The sequence below is a fragment of the Trematomus bernacchii genome, unplaced genomic scaffold, assembly GCF_902827165.1.
Source record: "Trematomus bernacchii unplaced genomic scaffold, fTreBer1.1, whole genome shotgun sequence".
In the NCBI taxonomy this organism is placed as follows: domain Eukaryota; kingdom Metazoa; phylum Chordata; class Actinopteri; order Perciformes; family Nototheniidae; genus Trematomus; species Trematomus bernacchii.
Window position 1 is genome coordinate 10,034,673 of NW_022987720.1, and position 24,928 is coordinate 10,059,600.

Here is a 24,928-nt window from a genome sequence, read left to right on the forward strand (position 1 = left end):
ATGAGGTTCACGTAAAGCACGGTTATTGTATTATATTATTGAGGGAGAATTGTCCGGGGCTACAGAAAAAACATTCGGGGCTAAAGCCCCGGATGCCCAGGCCAGGCGACGCCACTGGGATTTCGGTTCCCGACCCTCATCACATCCCCAGCCACAGCCGTGGTCTTAACCGGTCTTGACATAAAATCTCGAGTCCTATAGGTCCGATACAGAGACAATACGAAACCAAATGCAGTCGATTCCGAGACCAATACCGTTAAAAAGTGGTCTGGAGACCGGTCTCGAGTACAACACCAGCAAATATTCTCATACTAATGATTATTAATTATTATTCCCCTCTCTTCTGATACCAATACTGTGCCGATGAGAAAGTGTAGGCTACCTGTAACACTCTCCAAACTACTGTAGGAGCGGAATCATTCGAAAAATCTAATATAGGATAATGCTATACAATGCTAACGGAGGCGACACGTACGTTATTCACGCGCTTATCCACACGTACGTTATCAACACGCATATCTAAGATAGTGCTTTCTAAGCTACGCCGCCGCTACGTGAGCGCGTACTTTGAGCGCATCTATGGTACGTCGCCGTGACGTCTGACATCGTCGTGACGTCGCCTTTATTCTACGTTAACCCATTCAAAATTGATGGAGGCGTTGGCGCACGTTGACACGTCAGTTCTCCGCTCAGTTAGCTTAGTTATCTGTTCTTTGGCACAAATCACACCTCATAGATGTAGTGGCCGAAAGAGTTCCCTCTGCCGCTGTTGCTGCTGCTGCTGTCGGTCACTGCCTGCTCCGGGGCTTCCTCCATCTTCACTCACTTTATAGAAAGATAAACTATCAAGAAAGCTGAACTGTTATGAGATACTTTTTTTGTCAACATTCACCAACGTTCGGCCGTTATGCTTCAAAACAGAGTAACCATGGCAATATAATGCGTTCTAAATTCGACATTATCAACTGTTTTGGTTAAGATTATTTATTTCTCCCTCATTGCACTTTCCTAGTTGTTTAAATATGCGTCTATATTTTTAGTTGTTATCAACTCTCTTCCGTCTTTTGTTATTGAAACAAAATGAAAACCTAATTTTGCTAAAGATAAATAAATATGAATCTAAGGCTAAGAATTCAGGCAAATATACAGCACAATTCAGGAGCTGACATCAACAAAGTGTATCATTATAAAAAAATGCAAATAAAATGAAGGGATGAAATTACCTATTTAAAATATTTATTAGTAGAGCTGAAAAAAAGAGGAAATATTATACTTTTCTTTATAATTAAAAAAAAACAATGCGAATAGAGACAAATATGTTTTTTATATTATTTATTCAACATTTCTATATTATGTTACTTTTCTGGTAGCTTTAGTTATTTTTCAGATTACACATTTTTCATACCCTTCCTTTCCAGTTCAAATCAGTCAACAAGTTAAAAGTACCAGGAGCCTGGGGAGCAGTGGGGGCCAAGTGCCTTGCTCAATGGCCCCTGGCAGTGCCCAGGAGGGAACTGAAACCTCACGAAGTACCAAGTTAGAAATCAAATCTCTACAATAATGCATTGCTGTAAGTTAAACAAAATGATATAAAGCCTTAACTATTTATGTTCAATGAATGGGGGAAAAACACGAGACAGAACACACACCTCCTCTCTCCGTCTTTATTCATATATCAGCATATAGTCCACTGTACAGCGAGGGCTGCAGCCCCTCAGCACGGACTGCAGGTCTAACACGATTCTGCCCACCAACACGCTTTAAACTGCTTTATACCCAGAGAAGCAAAGTTCCATTAACATACCAAACACAATGCTTTCAGTTACGTACATGGAAGAGGTGGGACAATTCACAAAAGAGCATGATTCCAGTATGTTGAAGAATCTCCAAATCAAATATAAATACAAGTTCCACATTATTATTATTATTTTCTTATACTAACCACTGAGATGTGTCCTCATTTAGATGATTGTTTGATTCAGCTGCTATCATACTTACATAACTGTATTTGTGAACAAGAGAGAAACAGAAGTGTTGATATATTATACAGACATAACACCACTGTTATTGCAAATGGTGTTTTTTTTTTTAGGCTTTACAATTCTCTTTTAACACTGCAATAAGGGGACCAAGCAAATGTACACAAGGATTTGTTTTGTTTTCTTCTTTTTTTTTTTTAATGCATCTATTGTTGCAGACTGCATGGTGAATATTTAGTGATGTGTTTGTGTGTCTTGTCGTGCCATCAGTCCATATACATCGGTGAGCTGGGAGACGTCGGCATCTGATCCATGAGCCGGCACACGTAACTCGCCACGTCCACCGAGCGCTCCTCGTACATCTGGATGAACGGATCTTTCTGCAGTGGACAGGGAAACAAGAGGAGATATAGATAAATACCACCTCCTACAAAACATAAAATTAAAATAACGACCACCAGGGTTTGTATTTATTCAGAGTAAATTCAAACACTTTCAAGCTTACTTAACCAAACATATCCAGATTCTTGAAGTCTTTAATTTAATGAATTAGTTGCATTATTAGATGAATTATTAATGTACTTATTAATTTGAGAGTCAAATATAAATGATCAATATAAATGTATTTGCAATTGTCCAGATTCTTGGAGTATACATTAATTGTAATTGATAATATTTTTAAATATTTTCTATATTTGATTTTCCATGTTTATTCCAACTTAATGTATTATTTTGTTTTGTTATTTGAAAGGCACATTCAAATTGTTTATATAAATGTATTTTCAATTGTTTTCAGCACCCTTCTTTACCTACAGCGGTCAATATATAATATCACTTAGTTTTTTTTTATTATCAGCTGTTCATATTGACTTTGATTGTATGATTTAAAAATTATTTTTAAAATGTTGCTGAGTTGCCAAAGATAACAAATAGATATTATACTAGTGATTGTGAAACACCAGATTTTGTTGAACTTCAAGAATTGTTCAGGGTGTTTGCTAGAATTAAAGCATATTTCAAACCTTAACACCTTCAAGTTACGTTTTTTCCACATTTATAAGACTATTCACAAAACACTGCCTGGTTTTAACAGAGTAAAATACATTTCTAAACCTTTTTCTAGAACTTCATGAATGTATACAGAACTTACCAGTAGCTCTTTGTACTTTGGCCTTTTTGACTCGTCCTTTGTAAGGCTAGAGGAAGGACGAAAAATATAAAAAGTGTTAAAAGGAAGAGGGTGCAGTTCAGTAATTTGTCCACCAGCAGGACAGAGGATACAGCTGGAGTCTAAACAGGTTCAATACCCTGACATTAAAACATCATTTCAATTCCAAACATTATTTTTCAATTTGTACAACTGTAACATATTCAGGTCTGCACCGAATGACTTATTTTGTTCCATTTAGAAATGCTAATAAGGTTTTCAAATAAAGCTTTGAATGTATGTCATAAAAGCTTCTAACTCTCCAGTACAGACCAAAACAGATTTGTGCAAAATGTGTTCCCAGCAGTGTTTCCTCACCACACGTTGACAAAGGAGATGAATTTGGGAGAGAAGCGCCTCTCCTCAGAGTTGCAGAGCTGTGGGGGGTCCCCCCTCACCACCTGGGTCAGCTGGTCAAACACACTGTTCCACTTCGGGTAGGGGAACCTGCCTGTGGCCAGCTCGTACTGAAACACAACATAGCCATTACACATGGTATACAAGAAAACTGGAGATACAAAGCAGGTGTAAAATAATAATGGTTGGTTCTTGACAGGAAGACAACCTTTGAAGTTATTCCAAAACTCCTTTAATTGTACACTATAACAGAAACATTTCCTGCTTTTTCACTATTAGAGCCCCTACTTCCTTCTAATATGTAAACTCTAGCATACAGTTATGTTACTTTACTATAGTACTTGATTATAATGAAAACAGTATATAAATTGATGAATGTTGTTTACAATGATATGAAACTAGTTAATGCATTGTGTACTTTAAATAAAGTAAATACAGAGCAATTAGGACATGTACACAGTTTTGCTCAATCTTAATTAATCGTTTAGGAGTAATGGGTATCCAAGTGTATGAGGCACCTTAGATGGTAGAGCTTAAAGCAATTTTTATTATTTTTCTATCTTATTTATTTATGATTTGACTCCATTGTGAAGTGAAGACTCACCAGTGTGATTCCCAAACTCCAGACGTCCGAGCGGACGTCGTAGCCCTGCCTGGACGCACTGGGGTCTATTCGCTCGGGCTGAAAACCAAACAGGAAACAGATGACACTTTAACCAACATGCTTAGGCTTAAATCCCCATGTACAAATGTTGAAATTATGCTTCAGGTTGTTACTTAATTTTGTATTCTCCTTTATTTTTTCCTACTGTTTGATATGTGTGAATGCACCAACAGTACAACATGTCAATAAACTTTGTGCAATAACAAAAACAATGTCTATTCTATATTTAGGCTTTTTGTACATCACATGTACATGAAGTAATATCCTACTGTAAAAGGTATTTTTACGGCACATACAGTATATTAGATAACTGGTGATGTGAAGTGCTGCTGTACGTTTAGCAAACCACCAGATGTCACTGTGTGTTGAATTTAAAGCCTCAAATACTTTCTCAGCATTAAACGTAGGGTAGGTAAGAATGGAGAAACCAGCTCGAGTGCGCTAGAATTTGAAAGTACACAACCGGAAAAAATCTGCCTCTTCCTTCAGACTTCCTTACAGAGCCCCTCCTCCAACACACACGAACATGACCAATGAGGGCACGAGATAAGTTTGTGCTCGAGATGGAAGGCTGACAGGCAGGTAGGCCATCCAGATATTTGTTAGATATTTTTATGTATTTATTGTCAAAGCATTTAATATATTCATTGCTATCGGGATGTTAAGAGCATTCCATGGAATATAACAAAAAGTGTTTCTGAAGTGAATTACCTACCCCACCTTTAACAGAAACCTCCACATCTTTTCATCCTTAAAAAAAAGGGAAGTATAAAGCTGAACGTAAACAACCTCATGAGGTATGATATGTTGTTAATAAGATTAGGGGTTTTGTGATGTGAAAAGTGTTGCATTTCAAAGCCCATGAGGATATGTATGTACATTGTTATGTAGATAAACAAACTCAGTGCTTAAAACCAGTAAAAATAAAACTGAATAAAGCAGTTTCACTCAAGAAATCTGTGTTTTTCTGAAATTCGCTCAGCTTGTTTCTCCAATTACTCAAAATCCAAATGCCCGTGACAAAAATCCTTCATCTAGTAAAGAAAAAGATTCAAAAATCATATAAAAAGGGAAAACTAGATAGAAAGTTAGTCTACGTGAGCTGTGGCAGACAATGTTGTCGCATGCTCGAAAGAGAAACGACGCCATCACAGGATAACAAATTAAACGTACCAATACCTTGATTATAATTACGGATTTCTCTGGGTTAAAAAAATGCTGAAATATTTCGGATATTTTAGGTACATCAACATGTATATAGCCTAACACAAGTGAGGTCGTTTTTAACAATTCTAATGAGGAAATATATATTTTTAATGTCAGTCCTTTGGTTCCAGACTACATAACAATAAAGAAACGGGTGTTCCTGCTTAAACTGGGTCAAAACAAATCCATTGCTCCACAAACTCTCCCCGGAGACAGCCCATCACCTCGGGCGTGTTTTCACCTGCAGCACATGCCATCAGCGCACATGTGAGGAGCGTGTTCCCTCAGTCCTGCCTCTCAGGCTCTGCGTGCCTTACAGCCTCCCTCCTGTCATTCACGGCCCGCCTTCCCCTTCATCACAGAGGCAAAGTGGTGTGGAGGGCTGCAGAAAGTCTGCTGCGGTGCAGGGAGGAGGAAGCCCCTCGCTGGCCCACTTTCAGAGGGCCTGATTTAGATGCTGATGTCAGCGCGCAGAGCGGTACAGTGTGTGCTGCAGCCTGCAGCAGTGATGGAGCAGCAGCTGAACACTGCAGAGACACGCTCACATCTGCCACAACCCAGTGTTCAGTCTGCACCACCTCAGCAAATTCATCATTAAAATTATACTAGTGAGGAAAATAATTAGACGTGTGCTGCAACTAATGATTATTTTCATTGTCAATTAGTCTGCTAAAATGTCCTAGTTTCTAAATGTCTGGTTTCAAGTTCAAAACACAAAGATTTTGAAATGTTTATATGATATTTACAGAGAAAACCAGGATATTTGATACATTATAATGGCTGAAAACAGCATTTTGGAAAACATTTGCATGAAATAATTACTTTGAACAATATATCAAATATCAAAACAGTTATATTAACTATCAATTAGTTGACTTATTTCTGCAGATTAGACAGCAATTTTAAAGATGTTAATTATTTTTAGTAATCTAAAGGTCAAATAATTGTAAGTTCTAGATTCTCCGATGTGAGGAATCGTACCTTCTTTTATCGGTTATCATTACGAACTGAATCTCAATCTGCAGTCAATGAGGATTATTATTAGCATGTTTACATACTACATTAAACTGTTTAATTTACATTCACAACCTATAAGAACACAGTAAATGGGAATCCAGTTTGCAAAATTCTAAAACATCTAAAGAGAATATTAAATAAAAAACATAAACTGCTTAGTAAGCCACACAACACGAGGCTCCATGTCGTAGAAAACAACAACTTCCACACATATGTAGCCTTTGAAAAACCACATTGTGTAATTTCAATTTAACCATTAAAATATAAATTCCTCCTGCATCCAACTCCAATTGTTGTCGAGTTAAAGATGTCTTCTAAACTCTGTGGTAGCCACACATCCGAACAATAACTCCACAGCTGTCCTCAGGTCATATTGTCTACGTCACTGAATCTGCAGCGCCGCAGTGTTCATCACCTGGAGACTGTGCCAGCTGGAAACAAGAAACTGCAGCACAGATTCCTGCAGTCTGAGTTCCTGAGCCTTACACAGGGCAGGGTGTGTGTGTGAGGGGGGGGGGGTATGCTGATAGAGCCTCACCAAACTTAGAATGGAAACTGCTGCGGGATGTAACCCCCCAACAGAAAATAACCTCCGGTGATGACGTCACGCTGAGATCACCCCTTTAAACCGCCGCAGCTCTTCAACAATGCTGTGTGTATTTACACACAGAAACTGTTCATTAACAGGTTTTAATCAGTCGAGGCAATACTTATTCATCAAAATGTATCTTATAGCCACACACAACAGAATATATTTGCTACCCCGAGTAAGACGCCTGTCCTGACTCATAGCACCATCATATTTTACTGAATTATGTGATTTACATACAGAATAGAGTTGCAGAAGGTATATCCATGAGAGACTCTTACTTTCAAAACCCAGAGATTTAGTATTAATTAAATAAACTAATAGATCTTTAACTCTGTAACTCCGACCTGCTGCTCTCTAGGTCACTCGTGGCTCTGTTGGTGGGTGGCTTCACAAATATTGCCCCACCTTTGTCGTCCACATTTTTTTCGACATAAGCGGCTGAAATCTGGCATGCAGGTCAAGTGTTTGGTTGCGGAGGTGTGCGTTTGCTTTCATGCCACTTGGCAAAAAGCGGGTGTGGCAGTGAGAGTGGCGTAAGACAAAAAGGCTCATAACTTCTGAACGGATTAATGCACTGTGACGGCCCCAGAGCCTGTTGCGTGTTGCCTGTGTGTCTGTGTGCATTGCAGGTCTTTGGAGGGGGGGGAGCTGAGGACACTTGGCCAGTGCCCCAGGACCTACATGTACTTAAGCTCAGCTGCCCGGAGTCACAGTCTCTCCCTGACTCTCCTCTGGATCTCCGGCCCTTTGCCCAGCCTGGGTTGCCACTCCACAACGAAGTGAATTTGTTAATTTTATGTTAATAAATGTGAGGTTGTTCTCGCTAAATGCTGTGTGCGTCTCACACGTTTGTTGCAGCCAGAGTTGGGTGTAACGCGTTACTGTAATAATATTACTTTTGTCGGTAACTGAGTAGTGTAACGCGTTACTTTTATAATCCAGTAATCACACTACAGTTACTAACATTGCCCCGACACGCGTTACTTCGTTACTTTTATAAAATCAGTCATAATCACACTGACAGACAAGAGGGGTTTCCGCCGCAGGTTTATATGTACGTAATCTGCGCGACTTGCACGTCCACATCTCCGCGCGCAGTGCTGCATAAACATGGCTGAGTCAGCGATAACTTTCGAGGGGTGGAGGTATGCCCATTATTTTGAGTTTGTCCGAAGAATAGGACAGGAATGTGACGGTGAGGTGCAAACTGTGTCCAGGCCAGAAGCTGTTATCCACTGCTGTAAACACCACGTCAAACCTCAACAAACACCTGCAAAGAACACATGCTAAGGTGAAGCTAATAGCTAAGGACCCCCGAACCCAGAGTGAGGATGATGTTGTGAGTGCGCCGCCGCAAGAATTTGGAGGACCGGTAACCAAAGCAGAGATGGACAGGCTTGTAGCATCCTTCATAGTAGAGGTAATGTTGCCCATTTGCACAGTGGAATCACCATCGCATCGTTCAGAGATATGCTGCGCAAAATACAGATAGCAGGAGACAGAGGACAGCCATGGTCAGAGCTATCTGGATCAGTCTTATGCGACAATGGAAACTGAACTAAAGAGAACATTTGAAACTTTAGCAGTCTGCGTGATCTGCCTGTAGGGAGGGGCGGGACGGCCCTGCGAGTAAAGTAACGAGTAAAGTAACGAGTTACTTTATGTAGAGAGTAACGAAGTAGTGTAATATATTACTTTTTTTTAAAGTAATATGTAATATGTAATATATTACTTTTTTTTAGTAACGACCCCATCTCTGGTTACAATACGATACGATATACTTTATTGTCCCCGTAAGGAAATTTGTTCTGGACTCCGTCCTGCAGTGCACCCATGTACATGCCATGTGCAGCCTGCAAACTTGTCGAACATGCACCATTGCACTCAGACGATATAAGAGATGTCTGTGTGTGTGTGTGTGTGTGTGTGTGTGTGTGTGTGTGTGTGTGTGCTGGTACATTAATGCCCCTTTCACACCAACACGGTTCCCGTTCTAGCTCCCGTTCGGAACCGGTTTTTCTTTTCAGCCCCCGTTTTGTTCACACCGCCCAGAGCCGGACTGGTGCTGCCGCTGCTGCGTCATGACGTCACCGTTTACGTCGCTGATTTTCTCCCCAACGGCGTTGGGTCGATGATCGTGTTGCTTTTAATCATACGAAGCCAGATTCAATTAAATAACTACTTCTCAACCCTTGTACTTGTTGAGATCTCCACATTAGGTTGAATAATTCAAACGAAAGTTAGTTATAATTAAATATAATCAAATATATTCTTGTATAACCCTGAATGAAAATGCATTATATTTTAAAGTGGACCTATCATGCTATATTTTAATAATATAGTGTAGGACCATACCTATATAAGGCATATTTATACTTTTTTTTTTTCAAAATACCAAACAGATCATGCATTTTAGCCATGCCTCATTTTGCACTTTTTTTAGCTCTGTTTTTGCAAGGGCAGATTCAGTGAGAACAGCACCACCTACAGGCCTGGCATATGTACTACAGCGTCTCCAGCACTTTCGAACGGCAATGGCCATGGCTGTCTCCTCCTGATTGGTGGAGTTGGCCCAATAGCCGTAGCGCCACCGTCCTGACGTCAGGACAGTGTTCAAATCTGGATCAGTTTTTATCAGATCCGTTGCAGCCCCTTTTTTAGAGATTTGGGTATGGAGGAAAATAGAGAGGGTTGTGTTTTCTGACACTTGGTGAGTTCCCTGGAACACCGGGGACACATATTCATGTATAAAAGACGTACAAAAGTGCATTTTGCATGATAGGTCCCCTTTAAGTTTTCCTATAATCACACCACACAAAGTGGTTTGTTAAGTTGAGTTTAAGGCATATTTTAGTTTATGGGTGTCACTGATAAGAGAGGGTAGACAGTTTTTCCCTCACAGCGGTGCACAAGGGGGGGGGGGGGGGGCTCCTGACTTGTGGGAGAAAGACTGAGGCCCCAAAAAGGTGTTTGCGCCATAGCCGAGAATAATATTTTGCAAGTCCAGCACACTATAGGCCATGCCCAGTTTCCACAAATATGGGTATGGAGGAGTTGTCTTTAGGTTTTTCTGTCCTGTTTTGAGCATAAAAACTGGCTGAGAGGGAGCAAACTCGAGAGAGGGTGGGTTTTCCCCTGGTAGCTCTCTCCCTGGTAAAGCTCTCTCCCGGGAGCTGGGTTTTTCCTCGGTAAGGTTCTCTCAAACTTGGTAAATATCTCTCGAATTTCTTTGTTGAATGCCGAGTGAATTGTTTGTTGAATGTTTATAACCCAGCCACCTATGAGGATGGTCCTCTGAACTCATGCTGGACATAGGTGTGTATAAGAATTGGTTTGTTGAATGAAAGTTTGAATGTGGTTTTTATCACCGACCTTTTATGAGGAGATGCCTCTAAATTGTGTCGGGAGATTTTAATGTCACAACTGAATTGGGCAGTTGAAGTTAGCTTTTAATGTCACAACTGAATTGGGCAGTTGAAGTTAGCTTTTAATGTCACAACTGAAGAGGGCAGTTGAAGTTAGCTTTTAATGTCACAACTAGGGATGTCCCGATCACCTTTTTTTGCTCCCGATCCGATTCCGATCATTTGATTTTGACAATCTGCCGATACCGATTTTTCCCGATCCGATCTTTATGCAATGCATTAAGAGAAAAAAAAGGTAATAGATAACGGCTGGTCATCCAACGCGATGAATTCAGCTATCTTGGCTGTTATTTTTTTGGCCTTTTCACTGTTCTGGGGCAGTTTCTCTTTCCTTTTAAAAGTCTCTGAAAGTGTCAGTTGTTTCAGTGCCGTTACCCGAGTGGCCGCTGTGTACTCGTCGTGTTGTTGTTGGTGTTTGTTTCTCAGGTGGCGTATTAGATTGGTCGTGTTGAACGTAGCTCTGTTCTTTCCACCACGCGGAACCTTCACCTTGCAAACATTGCATCTGGCTGTTACACTGCCTTCGCTTTCAATTTTATAATACTTCCAAACTCCTGACATTTTCTCTGTCCCGAGGCACCAGCTGAACGTAGCCTCTCGTTAGCTTACTGCTACTATTAGACACTGCGCCCACTCTGTTGCCAGATTTGAGAGAAATAAGCAACCAGGTCTATGAAAACAAGCCCAAAAGAAGCAACACATACATGATGTTGTGTAATTTTAAACCAAAACTAAGGCCTCAGGATGACTTTAAGACGTGAACATGGTCATTTTTGTTTTCTAACATTAAATAAAATAATAAAAATATTTTATATATAAAAAAAAAAAAAAAAAGATTCCCGATCCCCGATTTTTTTCTCCCGATTCCGATCTTTTGAAAATCACGTGATCGGCTCCGATCCCCGATCACGTGATCGGATCGGGACATCTCTAGTCACAACTGAAGAGGGCAGTTGAAGTTATACTTTTAATGTCACCACTGAAGAGGGCAGTTGAAGTTAGCTTTTAATGTCACAACTGAAGAGGGCAGTTGAAGTTACACTTTAGTATAATAAATGTAAAACTGTGAATTGAGGTTTCATATTAGAAAATGACCACAGCATGAAATATTCTGTATGATTGTCATGTTGTAACGAGAGAAGGTAAAAACCCTGTACAAGTGTGGACCAATTTTTCTTCAAATAAACTGATCCCACCCTTTGGATTGGGACAACTTAAAAGAAATCTGCTTGAAAGGTAAGAAATGCACATCTGCCACACTCACACTTAGGTAGGGCCACATCTCATTACTGATATCAAAAATCCTTCGGGATCGCTTAAACAGATTTAGCGGGTCGTCTGAATTGAAACAGCAGTTCATTGAACCTGGTTCTTTTAATAGAGGTGAGATCTTGCTGACGTTGGTGGATCTGAGCCAAACAGTAAACTTACATAGACTCAATAGCTTCTGTTAGGTCAATTAGTAGGTCTGAGTAATTTGCCGGAATAAGTTAACAGGCCTCCCGACTCCGACATACTTTTCTCCAGAGTGCCGTGGTTCATTGTTTATGAATGTGTTTCAGCGGCATTTACCGACCGCTGCATTGCTGCCCACTGTTTGGCATCACAACGCTGTTATGAAAGTTTCTCTGGTATAAAATGGGTGATGTTAGCATAGCAACCGAAGCTAAACTGACTATCTTGACTACTTGTTGCTATCCTATTGTGGCATAAACCGGCACATTTTACCGGCGTATTTTTCATTATGATTCTACTTGTGATAGTCGGACATGAGTCATGACAACCTGTGCAGCCCATGTATTGATTCCATCCGATAGCTGCTATAATACAAAACAAAACGTCTGCCTGCTCTCCACAATGATCAATGACAGCGAGCGGATGGTCAAAGTAAGGTACAAATAAACAGAAGCCTGACTTTATAAAGTGTGTTTTTTTTAATAAGTGTGTGGTTTCGTTCTAGTCACTTTGGTCAGCGCTACTGCTTGTTACAAGGCTAAAGTCCCAAAGTTGGTGCCAGAGGGTGTCCCCCCCCCCTGTCGTAAAACATAGTGATATCACTATATACACTCACTCTTCTACTGGCTAGCACTCCAACACATTGTACATGATAGGCTAAGGAGTAGGACATCTCTAAGCGGTTGACCAATCACAACAGAGTCGGCCAGCTAACCAATCAGCAGACTGGGCTCTGGTTTCAGACAGAGGGTGAAAAGAGGTGCTGCAGCACAGGCAGTATGAGAAAAATAAAGAGCTTTTTGAACATTAAAGCATGGAGACATGTCACAGTAGAGGCACTAAATATAAAAATGAACTGAGAATAATAAAGCCCCTTTTAGTGTGTAGCATCAGTTCATTTTTAACAAGGAGAGAGTTACTTACAGCCATGTAGGGCCTGCAGCCTGCATCTCTGGTTTTGGCGATGGAGTCCACCAGCTGGCCGCTGATGCCGAAGTCACACAGCTTGATGTTGCCATTCCTGTCCAGGAGGATGTTTGACGGCTTAATGTCTGACGGAGGGAGGGAGGAGAGAGAAAGGTTAAAAAAAGACACCTGATTTTCTACCAATAAGAGTCTATAAAATACAAAATAAGTTAATGATGAGATTATGTATCGTCTTACCTCTGTGTATTATTTTCAAGTTTTCTTTTAAGTGGTTAAGTGCTTTCACAGTCTGCAAAACAAAATGGAATCTTAGGCAGCAGGAATCGAACATTAGGCATTTACATTTTTTAAAAGTGGTCCAAGAACAACTTACAGCTAATGTTATTTTTCCTAATATTTCCTCCGGAATCACGTCGTCTAATGAGCAATATACAAATTTGTAAAATTTGTCTAACGAGGTAGCCATAAGTTCCATACAAATCCAACAGTCGCCCTGAAACACAAGAAAGCTAGTCATGAGTTTGAGAAGTTCAATTTAGAACACACATTTATAAAATATGACAATACAAAGAAAATAAAAGAGTAATTAAACAGAGGTTAATATAATGAAAAGAATAATGTAGAAAATGGTATGCACCTCTCTGAACAGAGCACCGTAAAACTGCACGATGTAAGGACAGTCACTACTCCTCACGACCACGTCCAGATCCATCAGCAGCTGCTTCTGCTCCTTCTCATCAACTGTGGATCGAATTCTCTGTGGGAAAAAAAACAATGCACAGAATTATAAAAAAAAAAACACATAGTGGAAATCTTCACAGTATGGTACTAGATTGGAAAGTTATTGGTCAATATCAATACCAGTGAAATTCCATGAACCTGCAAACCCAATTCAATATCACTGTAGAAACTAAAATCCTTTTAACATATACTCATTTTGTTAAAACTCCCAAGTCTCCTCTCTACCTGAATCACTAGTGTCAATCAAGTGTAGGCCACGCCCCCTACCAAAGCTTATAAATCTCCACCCTTCAGGCCTGTCACTCCCTTCCTCCCCTCAGAGACTGCAGGCAGAACAAAGGAACCACTGAGTTCGCAATTGTTTGTACTTAAAACATTTGATGACATGTAAACATATCGTTTGTTTATCTGTTAGATTTACCTGCTAGGTCCCTTTTGATCTGTTCCTATGTTAAAGAAAAAGTAAGCAGTTTACTCCTGTGGCTGCGTTGTATGATGTAAGTAAAATAATGAACCTTATTCAGGATTATTATGCTTGTCCATATTGTAAAACCTGTAATATGTTGCCAATATTCTTTTATTTAGAGATCCACATCCATTGACACCCATGTTGTACCATCCGCAAACCACCGGATCGCCCAATAAAATGTTAAACGGCCTTCTGGATCCAGTGTTTTAATGTGCACACCACCTGAGATGTTCAGTGAACCACCAAAACTATAGTTTTTTCACCTTTTGTAAGGAAAGTCATAATTCCCTTTCTTGCCATATTAATGTTATGATAAAACGTCCTTAAAACAACTGAATTAATTAAAGTTTATCGCCAAAAAAAACATACAATAAACCATTGCCAATTTTTTTTTTTCTGGTAGTGCTTTAATGTATCATAAAAATGTTGATACATAAATATTCTGTTAATACAAGAAAAGTTACAAACGTAATGTTTCATTACGAAAAATGAGTGTAGAACTATATTAAGTTTAACTCAACATAAGGGATGTGCTTTTAATTGAAAAAAACCCACTATTTGTTATGATTTGTAATGATTTATTTTAGAATATCAAAAGATGGATCACCTTGACCGCCATGATCTGGTTGCTGGGATTGTGCACCATCTTGTTGACGGAGCCGTAAGCCCCTCGTCCGATCTCGCCCAGGTCTTTGAGATCCTCGGCCGTGAAGTCCCAGTGCTGCTCCGCGGAGATCTTCAACTTCCCTGAGGACTCGATACTGTGTGTTCTCAGCCTCTCTCTGCCAGAAAACAGGAGTGTGTGAAGGTAGAGACCAACTGAAACATCATTATGTAGCATTACTGGCTTTATTTTAGGATGACATGACAACAGACGAAGGGTCACTCACATGTGCGGGTTCTGGAAGGGCGGCCCGGCCGTGTTCAGTGTGAATCTGGTGGTGGGTTTGATCGGAGGGTTGGCAAAGTTCAGCTTCAAAGCTTTGCGTTTACCTGAGCAAGGAATAAAACAAAGCAGTAATGTGACCAGATCTTCGATAAAGCAGTAAACGCTGAGGCAACCTCACCCCACATGAAAGGTAAAAATTAAGAGTGACAACACAAACTATATAATGTGATAACAGATGGAGTGAGGCGAAATATATCCAAATGTACTCAAATCAATGGATGTCATGCTTTCTATAAAATGGAAAAGAACTATTGCATCACCATATATGGAGGTTTTGCTTTATTCATTACAAATGTGTTTTGTTTCCAAGAATATACTCACCTTGGGATAACTGATTAGTTTTTCTCCTCATTGTTAAAAAATCCCATGAAAAGATCCAAACCATCACAGAATGCATCTCCTTAGGAATACTGTGTGTATACAAGCCTGATAAAGCTTCCTCCTCTGTGCCATAGAGCTCCATTGTTGTCCAACAACTATTAAGAACACATCAATGAGGGACACTGTTGTACTGAGTGACATGTTCCCTCTTTACCATGAACACACAGTAGTTTATTTTGACTACAAATGCCTCTAATACTCACTATAGCACCACATGTGGATTAATCCGCTGCTGAAAATAGTCCCAAGACATTTACAATTTCCTCCTGTTTGCTTGATCAAAAGTGTTGGTAGCTTTGGTCTTTTTATGGGATTTATTAACCATTCAAAATGTAGAATAACACCTAACGTTTCTTGCCCTTAACTCAGCATTTTTAAGAAAAAATGTCTGTTGTATACCAAAAATCCCAAATATCTACCCAGGGACTGAGAAAGCTGTATGGTTGCCTCCTTATATCATAAGATTAAATTATGTTTACATTTTGGCTATTATCCAATCATTAGATTTAGAAATTACAGTGAGATTTTCTGGACTGGATAGTCCTAACACTTAGCCAATACTCTATTGCAATACATTTTCTTTATAGATGTATTTGCAATACAAAATGATCAGGAAAACTAATTAAGAAAAGTTGAAATCCTAGAATGTATCCTACCCTTTGATTATCAAATCAAATTGTCATGAAGAAAATATTATACTGGTGTCACCTGTTCAACAACAGCCTCCGATAATGTGCTTATCTAAAGCTCTAATACTAACTCCACCACTTTCTTACAGATATACATTTAAATCTTATATTAAATGAAGAAAGAAAACCAAAGCATGCAGCAACAAATCCCACACAAACACCTACATTCAGAGTGCACACACACCAACCCAAACATTAAATAAAAAGGGGAAAACAATGCACTTATAAATACACATGACATGCTTCTCAAGGCCAACTGCTTTGATTTCACCTCCGAATCGTAGGACAGCTCGCTCCACCCAAATACCACAAGAATGTGTGCGCTTGAACTCCCGTCGGCTTTGAATGCAAAACATCGCTTGAAATGACAACTGTGGAGTGTGTGTACCTTGTCTCAACAAGCAAGACGCTATGCTGAGGTGCACCCATGCCAATACAAAAACAAAAAAACACAAACCGGTTGAAGTGACAACACTACAGGCACTACTATTGCTTGTTAGTTGCACTCTGAAAACTAGTGAGGTAGAGCTTCCATTACAGCGTTTTATTAGGAATTGTATTACTACAAACATTGTTTAGTTTGGAGGACTGTTGTTTCACACCGAGGAAGGACAAAGGATCTTAAAATATCAATGGAAGCTCTGAGTTTTAGGCTTATGCCGATGAGAGCAAATACAACTTACCTATAAATGGTCTAATAAGTAGGAAACTGAACTGCACAGTTAAGGTGGCGCATTAAAGGGAGAGTTTGGATTTTTTTAAGTGGGGTTGTAAGAGGAACTATAGTCAGTGTTTACCTACATCAAATGCAGTTTAGAAAAACAATCAGGGAGCTAAGCAATGTACTCCTGTGAAAGGGGGCAGCAGAAAACTCTTTAACCACCTTAAAAAAACAAATAAATCAGTTGTAATGTATACTACATTTAGACTTTTTTTGTTATGTTTATCTAGCCGTCAGACAGACCTTTCTAACGGATAACTTAAGCCGTTATCAAAGACCACCACCAGACTCCATTGATAATAACAGTAATTCCACTTTGCAGGAAAGGGAAGTTACTGGTCAACCTTTTGTTTGTTTGTGTAATTATGTGACATTGGAGTTTTAAAGGTCCCATGTCATGGCCATTTCTACTGATCATAATTCCATTGCTGAGGTCTACTAGAATATATTTATATTGTTCAATTTTCCAAACTCACCTTGGCTTCTCATACAGCATCTCTTTATAGTATATGTATTCACTCTCTGTCCTAAACGGCTTGTTGGAGCTCCTCTGGGGCAGCATAGACTGTGTTAGAGTTTTACTCACTACAGGGTGTACTTTGAGGGTTTGTGACTCTGCAGTCCGTTTACATGCAGAAAAAGCTACATATCACACAAGGGGACGGGTAATAACCGAAAAAGCATGACATGGGACCTTTAAAGGGGACCTATCATGCAAAATGCACTTTTGTACGTCTTTTATACATGAATATGTGTCCCCGGTGTTCCAGGGAACTCACCAAGTGTCAGAAAACACAACCCTCTCTATTTTCCTCCATACCCAAATCTCTAAAAAAGGGGCTGCAACGGATCTGATAAAAACTGATCCAGATTTGAACACTGTCCTGACGTCAGGACAGTGGCGCTACGGCTATTGGGCCAACTCCACCAATCAGGAGGAGACAACCACGGCCATTGCCGTTCGAAAGCGCTGGAGACGCTGTAGTACATATGCCAGGCCTGTAGATGGTGCTGTCTCACAGAATCAGCCCTTGCAAAAACAGAGCTAACATTTTTCAAATTGAGAGAAATGAGGCATGGCTAAAATGCATGATCTGTTTGGTATTTTGAAAAAAAAAAGTATAAATATGCCTTATATAGGTATGGTCCTACACTATATTATTCAAATATAGCATGATAGCTCCACTTTAAGTTGTTAGTTAGGATCCAAGGTGACATAATCACACAAACAAACTAACCAATCTAGGCACTGGATGACAAGCTAATTTGGTGTAACTGAGAGTTAAAATGACTGTTTTTGTCAATGGAGACTGGTGGTTTTGAAGAGAGATTAGGTCTAGGCGAAATAAGCTAAATGTAATCACACTTAGACTGATTTTATTTTTTAAGGTCTCAAAAATATGTTTTAGCTTCCTGCTGGTACTCCTGTATGTTTCTCTTAACTTCCTCCAACTGTAGGTTATATAAACTCACTTCAAACTATCCCTTTAATTCTGCAGTAGGTAGTTGATGGGAAAAAGGCTATGATTTATTAAACCTCTTTGTAAAACTCATAAAAGTTCCATACAGTAAGTGCAGGTGTCTGACAAGCTGCAGCTTTATCCTGTCATCTGAGCTAGTAGCAACCGGCACAAGCCTACTTGAAGCATCAGAAGTCTTGACTGGGATTAGTGGAGAACAGCAGGACAGACTCCCCCATACCAGACTGTCAGGTGGAAACAAAGGGATGAGAACTGTTGGTGCTGAAGCAAAAGAGGTTTGGCTTACTTGGGGGAGCTCCAGACAGGTTTATCTGAAACCCTAGAGGTGAGAAGACAGCTTTTATTTTCTTCATATTTCACCTTCAGTTAGCCAGCTTCTTTATCCTCTTCAAGAAGGCTGTTTGTTAGTTAGACCTAATGTTACCTCCCTTTGCTAAAATCCCATCCTCCTGTAAAATATAAAATGGTGTCCAATTTTTTCACCCAACAAACCAGGTTCCAGTTCCAGGGTCGATAAAATAATCACAGAAATTGGCCTTGCTCCACCGACATGTCAGAGATATCTATCGCAGGTGAAATGCATCATAGGGAAGGTAATGCATTATTAGCATGCACATTTATGACACAAATGCGAGCATGTCATGTTTCAGTGTAACAGATAATGGAGGCAAAATGAAACAAAAATATAAGGGGAACTACGAGTGAGAATGAATTACCACCGTGAAAAATAATAAAAAGTTGAATAAACATTTTCTCGGGGACATCTCACCATCATTCAGCATCATGTCAGGAGATAGGAATCATTAGTTAGCAGCAGTAAGGTAAAAGGTGAAATATGGTCAGGGGAATATGAATCAAAGTACATAAATACACATTAAAAACCCAATACATTATTATAAAATCAAATTATATAAAGCCTGCCATCTCAATGATGACTATTTGTATTGATTAATTATACCATCAGGTGAAAGACATTCAAGAAAATACATTTACCAATCGCTAACTATACAAACACAATGTAAACATCATCATTCAGGACTGCATTTTTAAACCATGAAAATATCTATTATTATTATCATTATATATATATATATATATATATATATATATATATATATATATATATATATATATATATATATATACACACACACACACATTTGCTTCCCAGAACTTGTAATCATTGATTTAGTATGACATTTGTCTTATTAATAAAATGCTTATTCTACTCTTAGAAGTCAATGAACTGTGTAGCTACCTGTTTCACTCTGACATCTCCAGCAGGTGTTGGACTCTGCAAGTTAAAATGAGAGATTGTTTGCACAAAAATACAGTATTCATTTACAGCATTGTGATTGAATCAAAGATATTGATTTAGATATTTAAAAAAAAGAAAAGGGACAGAGCAGCTTCATGCATCACATGTACTTGCTCGTGCATAACAATGGTGTAAAGAATGTATGAAACCCATCTAATTTTACAATTAATTTAATTTGATTGTGTATATTGCCAACCGCCTACAGACAATTGAACATGACTTGACATGATTTCTCAACGCTGAAAGTATTTTGAATGAATTCGGCATATATTATTCTTACAATCCATGTTATGTGTGAAAGACGCATGAAGCCAATTTTGAAATAACAGACGTCATTACTGCCAAGGGAAGTGCAATCCAAATACATGATTATAAACGGATTTTATATGCAGACTAATAGATAATTAGTATTACGGTTTGTTAAATTGAAAAATGAAATATTATACAATTGGCATTTATGAAATATGTAGTTATAGTTACGATTTATAATTGACATTTCTTTGAACGGAGTTTGGCAGTATTTTCCCCAGACAGGAGAAAATAGAACGTAACGTGGCTACGAAATGTCAAAATGGTAACAATGACATAACATGAATATTGTAAGAAACAGTATATTATTATTTTCTAGTTGATGACAATTTACATGTTTCTCTAGGGGAAAAATACAGGTCCGTTCCCTCGGGAATATGTTTTCAGGGCTGGGAGTAGCCTGAGCCTCCCACGGCTAGCTGCTAACATTAACCTTCACTGCAGCAAAATGTAAGCCATCCCAGCTACTAGCACCGTCTCTGTTAGCATTGTCTACTTACCCTGCATGCTGCTCATTGTTGTAAAGTGCTGCTGGGGGGACTGGAGATGGTGGTGTGCAGCAGATCCTGCGTTATTGCTGCTGTTGTGGCTGCTAGGTGTTGTTGAGTTGTTAGGACTGGGAGTCGCCATTGTTGTGTGTTTGAATTCCATCAGCAGCACCGGGCTGCAATGCAGATACACGGAGAACAACTTCACCCTTCCCTCCCTGCCACAATAATTACTGCCTCCCTCACGGCAACTTTAGGCCGCAAAACGATCCGGTAGCGACTTTAGAATAGTTTAAAATACGTGAAATTATTCCGATTATTTTAAATGTCCAGGCTACGTTAAACGCTACAGATCCGTAACGTTACCAAAAACAAACATCCAGCTAGGCTAAGCTAACTAAGCTGGCTAGCAGTACTAGCCAAGAAGCTTTAAGACCCGCAATCAGCTGACCAAGTGACACTGACATGTCAACACCCACAGAGCGTCCCGGAGCTACAGAAAACACAACGAGAGTGAGCAGAGACAGAGCCGGATGTGATGTTAGGTTGCTTCAAAATAAAACCATGTCGGTATATTTTATGGGAATTAAATAAAAACACAACAAAATGATAAAGTAAGTTACAATACTAAGACTGGTGTCAATAAAATAGCAACAACAGTTAGATAAATGAGTTAAAATAAGTTAATACAAATACAAAAAAGTACATTATACTAACATGAGAATAAGAATAGTTTTAAGTTGTTTTAAAGGGGACCTATCATGCAAAATGCACTTTTGTACGTCTTTTATACATGAATATGTGTCCCCGGTGTTCCAGGGAACTCACCAAGTGTCAGAAAACACAACCCTCTCTCTTTTCCTCCATACCCAAATCTCTAAAAACGGGGCTGCAATGGATCTGATACAGACTGATCCAGATTTGAACATTCCTCTGACGTCAGGACGGCGAAGCTGACCTATCAGGGGAATGAGAGGTTGCCGTGGCATGGTAACAGCATGGTAACACGACGCTCGTAACTCGGCCCCCACCTTTGCAGGGGGGCGTGGTCAGCTGCAGCGCATGCAAAGACAGGGTGGTGGAGGGAAGCAAAATAGAGCGAAATGAGGCATGGCTAAAATGCATGATCTGTTTGGTATTTTGAAAAAGAAAACGTATAAATATACCTTATGTATGTATGTATGTATGGCCCTACAATATATTATTCAAATATAGCATGATAGGTCCACTTTAAGCAACATAGCATTCAAATAAACGTTTAATAAAAGAAAATTCAATGTTTTGGCATAGCCTAAGACAACTTAAATGCCATTTTATGTGTTGCCAAGTTTTTACTAAGCTGTGCTCTGGGAACAATTACAGAATTACAAGGAGCTTGACTTGGGGCAACTGTTTCATCCCTTCAAGATCATCAAAATGTGCTCGGTCATTTACCCAGAAAAAACAACCAAAGTGACAATTAATTTAGGCGTAGAACAGCAACCCAACTACAAAAACTATTATCTAATTATTTATATTGATTAATTTAATATTTTTGTAGTTTTTTCTAACTGATGATATTATTATCTGTCCCTGTATGTATGGGATAGCTGCTAAGCCTTTATGCATTGTGTAATAATAATGAATGCAAAAATCATTAATTAACTTGAAAAATGTAATGTCAATAATTATTTTATTTTGTAAAGAAATAACGGAAGTTATATTTTTGCCTTACGGGTAAACTGACGTTACTGCGGTCTTGCAGAATGTGTGCTCGTTTTGTTGTACGGGACAGCCAGGGTAACCACACGTCCAATAATCAAGCCAGCGTAGTTAGACCTGTGTCATGTGTGGGGTATTTTTTTCACATTGCTACATAGTTCATGTAAGAGTACGTTTAAAAACAATATATCAAACAGAACTGTGACCCTGGGCGTAATGTGTACAGTTATACAATCCTAAATGTAGAAAAACACTGAACATCCGCCTTAAATGATCGTCTGTCGGCTTATACAACGTCAAAAAAGAGGGTGTTTCTTTGTGCATGACTCATTATGGAGATATGCTAAATAATTTGGGAATTGGCGTGCATGTCCCAAAAAGTCAGTGCAAATGTAGTAAATATCAAACAAACCCCTCAATATTTTATCAGCTGGATTATAGAAGGACTGTGTCATGGCGTTTGCTTGTTGTTATCTCTACGTCCCGCAGACCCGGGCGGGGAAGCGAAATGAAACAAACAACGATGGGGGAAGTTTGCAAAGAGAAGAACTCAGAGTCATGGCTTTCTGTCATTTGGCGAATCTGCAACCTTTTCATGTCTGTGTTCTTCGCTCTTGCAACATATGTTCAGGTAAGCTTTTAATTTCTAAATTATATGAATTCGATATGTTTTTTGTGGATCGCTCTAACACATATTGTGTCTTGGCTGTAGATTAACGATCCAGACGCAGGGTTGTGGATGGTAAGATTACAACCATTTGCTACATTATTTTGTCTATTGAGATTTATGTGATTTTTGTATTTATATTTAACGTTTCTCTTGCAGGTTGGTTATGGCGTTCCTGCAGTCCTGTGTGCAAGCATTGGATTGAACCCCCATGTGACAGGTAGACATAGTGTGTCGTTTTTCAGTATATGAATGATCATTTATTGCGTATTTAAACTTTGAACCCAGGTCATATCTTAGAGTTTCCTTTCCTGAGTATTTCCCAGTCTTCCACACTTTGCAGGCTGTTGAACTTTGCTTTAATGCTTATTTTACAGTGCATATAGCGCCATCAAGTGGCTTCATCATGACTGTACAGCTCAGTAAAGTTCTACTTTAACAACAGCACAACACATAACACTGCAAAGCTGACTGTACATGTTTTTTTATTTCCTCTTTGCAGAAACGTTGCCATGGAGGCGTATTGCAGATCTCCATGTGATGATTTCCACTGCTGTGGTTGCCATATTGGGATGGAGACTTTGTAAAGAGCGAATCACAGATATCTTCCAGGAGGAGGAGGGCAGGTAGACGGTTTACTTAAATAGGTGTTGAGTCTGCAGCACTGTAGTGATCTGCATTTTGCAAGTCTTATTTCAATGAATTCCCCTGAAGCATTGGCCTTTTTTTAAAGATAATTACAAGCAATTGGAGGTAACAGGAAATCCTGAGTAAATGCTAGAGGGAAGCAATTTGAAAACATGGAGATAATCACTAGCTAGGAGGGATTCTTAAGGCAACACATTAAATGACATGTATATGCAGAAAAGTGGTGTGTTTTAATGTGTAGGCTATATTTGTTTGTGTGTGCATAAGCAGTCCTTGTAAAAATGTATATGGTATGATTCCATGATTATTATTATTGGTATGATTTCAATCTCAATATTACAAATAAAACAGTACATTCATGATGAATTAGGGGCACAAACCTAGTATGGACATTGAGATTTAGATTGATAGTAACGATGCTACATACAACTTGCCCAACATAGACAATAATGCAAAGTGTAGTTGAAATATCTAATGTAAAAAAAAGGGTTATAATACATAAATGATATACATATGTTTAAAATATATATTTTAGAAATTGTTTATGCAAATCTCATTCAGGAAAAAAAACTATTTGACATTTAATATATTTTTTCTTTCTTTTAGAGAATTTTCTGGTCTCATGCTGACACTTGTTTGGCTTCTCCTATGTCGCCACTCTGGAAGGTAACATTTTAATTATTTTCATTTTTGTAAGGCGCTTTTTGGAATGTTTCCTCCTTCTTACCTATGGGTAAATTGTATGGGTGGGAACTTAGTGCATTTGGTTCCAGGACCAACTGTTTCTTAGGTGTGTACTGAACCAGGAAAAGCTGCAAAGACTTGAATGTTAAATCAAGTCTTTTGTTATCTTTTTATTCTGTGATGTGTGCTTAGGACATTGGAAATTGTTACATTTTCACAACAATCTGTAATGCTGCCTGTCTTGGCCATGACACTATATACATTTATATATATAACCTATAACCTATATATGAAAGGTTATAGTTATTTAAACGGCTTTTGTTTTATTTACAGTATGTGTGTTTTCCTTTTCTGTCAGGTCTCCGGTGGGGATGCTCAGAGTCTCCACGGCAACTGCCATCACAGTGTTCCCCTTTGTGGCCTGGCTTTACTATTACATCAATACAGAGCTGAGAGCAAACTGGCCTTCACACTGTAAAACTGCTATTTAAACATCAACTACTGTTCCTTTTGTTATGTTCTCTGACTGAAAACCCTGGACCAACGATGCTGCTCAAGTTAACATTTTGTAGTAGCATTAAATACAAACATATGACAGCTGAGCTGTCATAAAGTATTTTTCATCAAAGTATTTTTCATCAAATGTTTACCTACTGTTTTTCTCTATAAAGTGCAATTGATTGTGGAATGTTGATTGTTTTTTCTGTCAATTGAAGTATAAATAATATGCAATAAAAGAAAAGTGAATCAAAGACAGTTATATATATATTTCTTACTTTTCATCTGCATTTTCATTCCTATCTATCTTTGTTAATTTACAATTCAGAGCCTGCTTTTTAGAACATTTTATTTT

At 38.9% G+C, this 24,928-nt stretch overlaps 2 protein-coding genes across 6 annotated transcripts; one reads left to right on the plus strand and one right to left on the minus strand.

The window, feature by feature from the left end:
* Positions 1 to 1,649: 1,649 nt before the first annotated feature.
* On the minus strand, positions 1,650 to 20,838 carry LOC117492529 (dual specificity mitogen-activated protein kinase kinase 4-like). 3 transcript variants are annotated; one of them, XM_034142823.1, is made up of 13 exons: positions 20,388 to 20,838; positions 19,519 to 19,554; positions 18,547 to 18,579; positions 14,930 to 15,032; positions 14,647 to 14,821; positions 13,467 to 13,586; positions 13,203 to 13,322; positions 13,067 to 13,118; positions 12,827 to 12,954; positions 4,148 to 4,225; positions 3,505 to 3,653; positions 3,130 to 3,175; positions 1,650 to 2,359 (listed from the first exon to the last, which is right to left on the minus strand). In XM_034142823.1, the coding sequence occupies exons 1-13, from the start codon at positions 20,536 to 20,538 to the stop codon at positions 2,246 to 2,248; spliced, it is 1,305 nt and encodes a 434-aa protein (XP_033998714.1). In that variant the 5' UTR covers positions 20,539 to 20,838; the 3' UTR covers positions 1,650 to 2,245. The 3 variants fall into 3 exon arrangements, with proteins under 3 accessions (XP_033998714.1, XP_033998716.1, XP_033998715.1); XM_034142825.1 differs by lacking the exon at positions 18,547 to 18,579 and having other exon boundaries at positions 14,930 to 15,020; XM_034142824.1 differs by lacking the exon at positions 18,547 to 18,579 and having other exon boundaries at positions 20,388 to 20,837.
* On the plus strand, positions 20,333 to 24,821 carry tmem220 (transmembrane protein 220). Of its 3 annotated transcripts, none has more exons than XM_034142829.1 (7): positions 20,333 to 20,337; positions 22,566 to 22,707; positions 22,789 to 22,818; positions 22,903 to 22,963; positions 23,246 to 23,369; positions 23,998 to 24,057; positions 24,434 to 24,821. In XM_034142829.1, exons 2-7 carry the CDS (start codon positions 22,585 to 22,587, stop codon positions 24,564 to 24,566), a joined length of 531 nt encoding a protein of 176 aa, XP_033998720.1. In that variant the 5' UTR covers positions 20,333 to 20,337; positions 22,566 to 22,584; the 3' UTR covers positions 24,567 to 24,821. The 3 variants fall into 3 exon arrangements, with proteins under 3 accessions (XP_033998720.1, XP_033998718.1, XP_033998717.1); XM_034142827.1 differs by lacking the exon at positions 20,333 to 20,337 and adding an exon at positions 22,173 to 22,239; XM_034142826.1 differs by lacking the exon at positions 20,333 to 20,337 and having other exon boundaries at positions 22,275 to 22,707.
* The last annotated feature ends 107 nt before the right edge of the window (positions 24,822 to 24,928 follow it).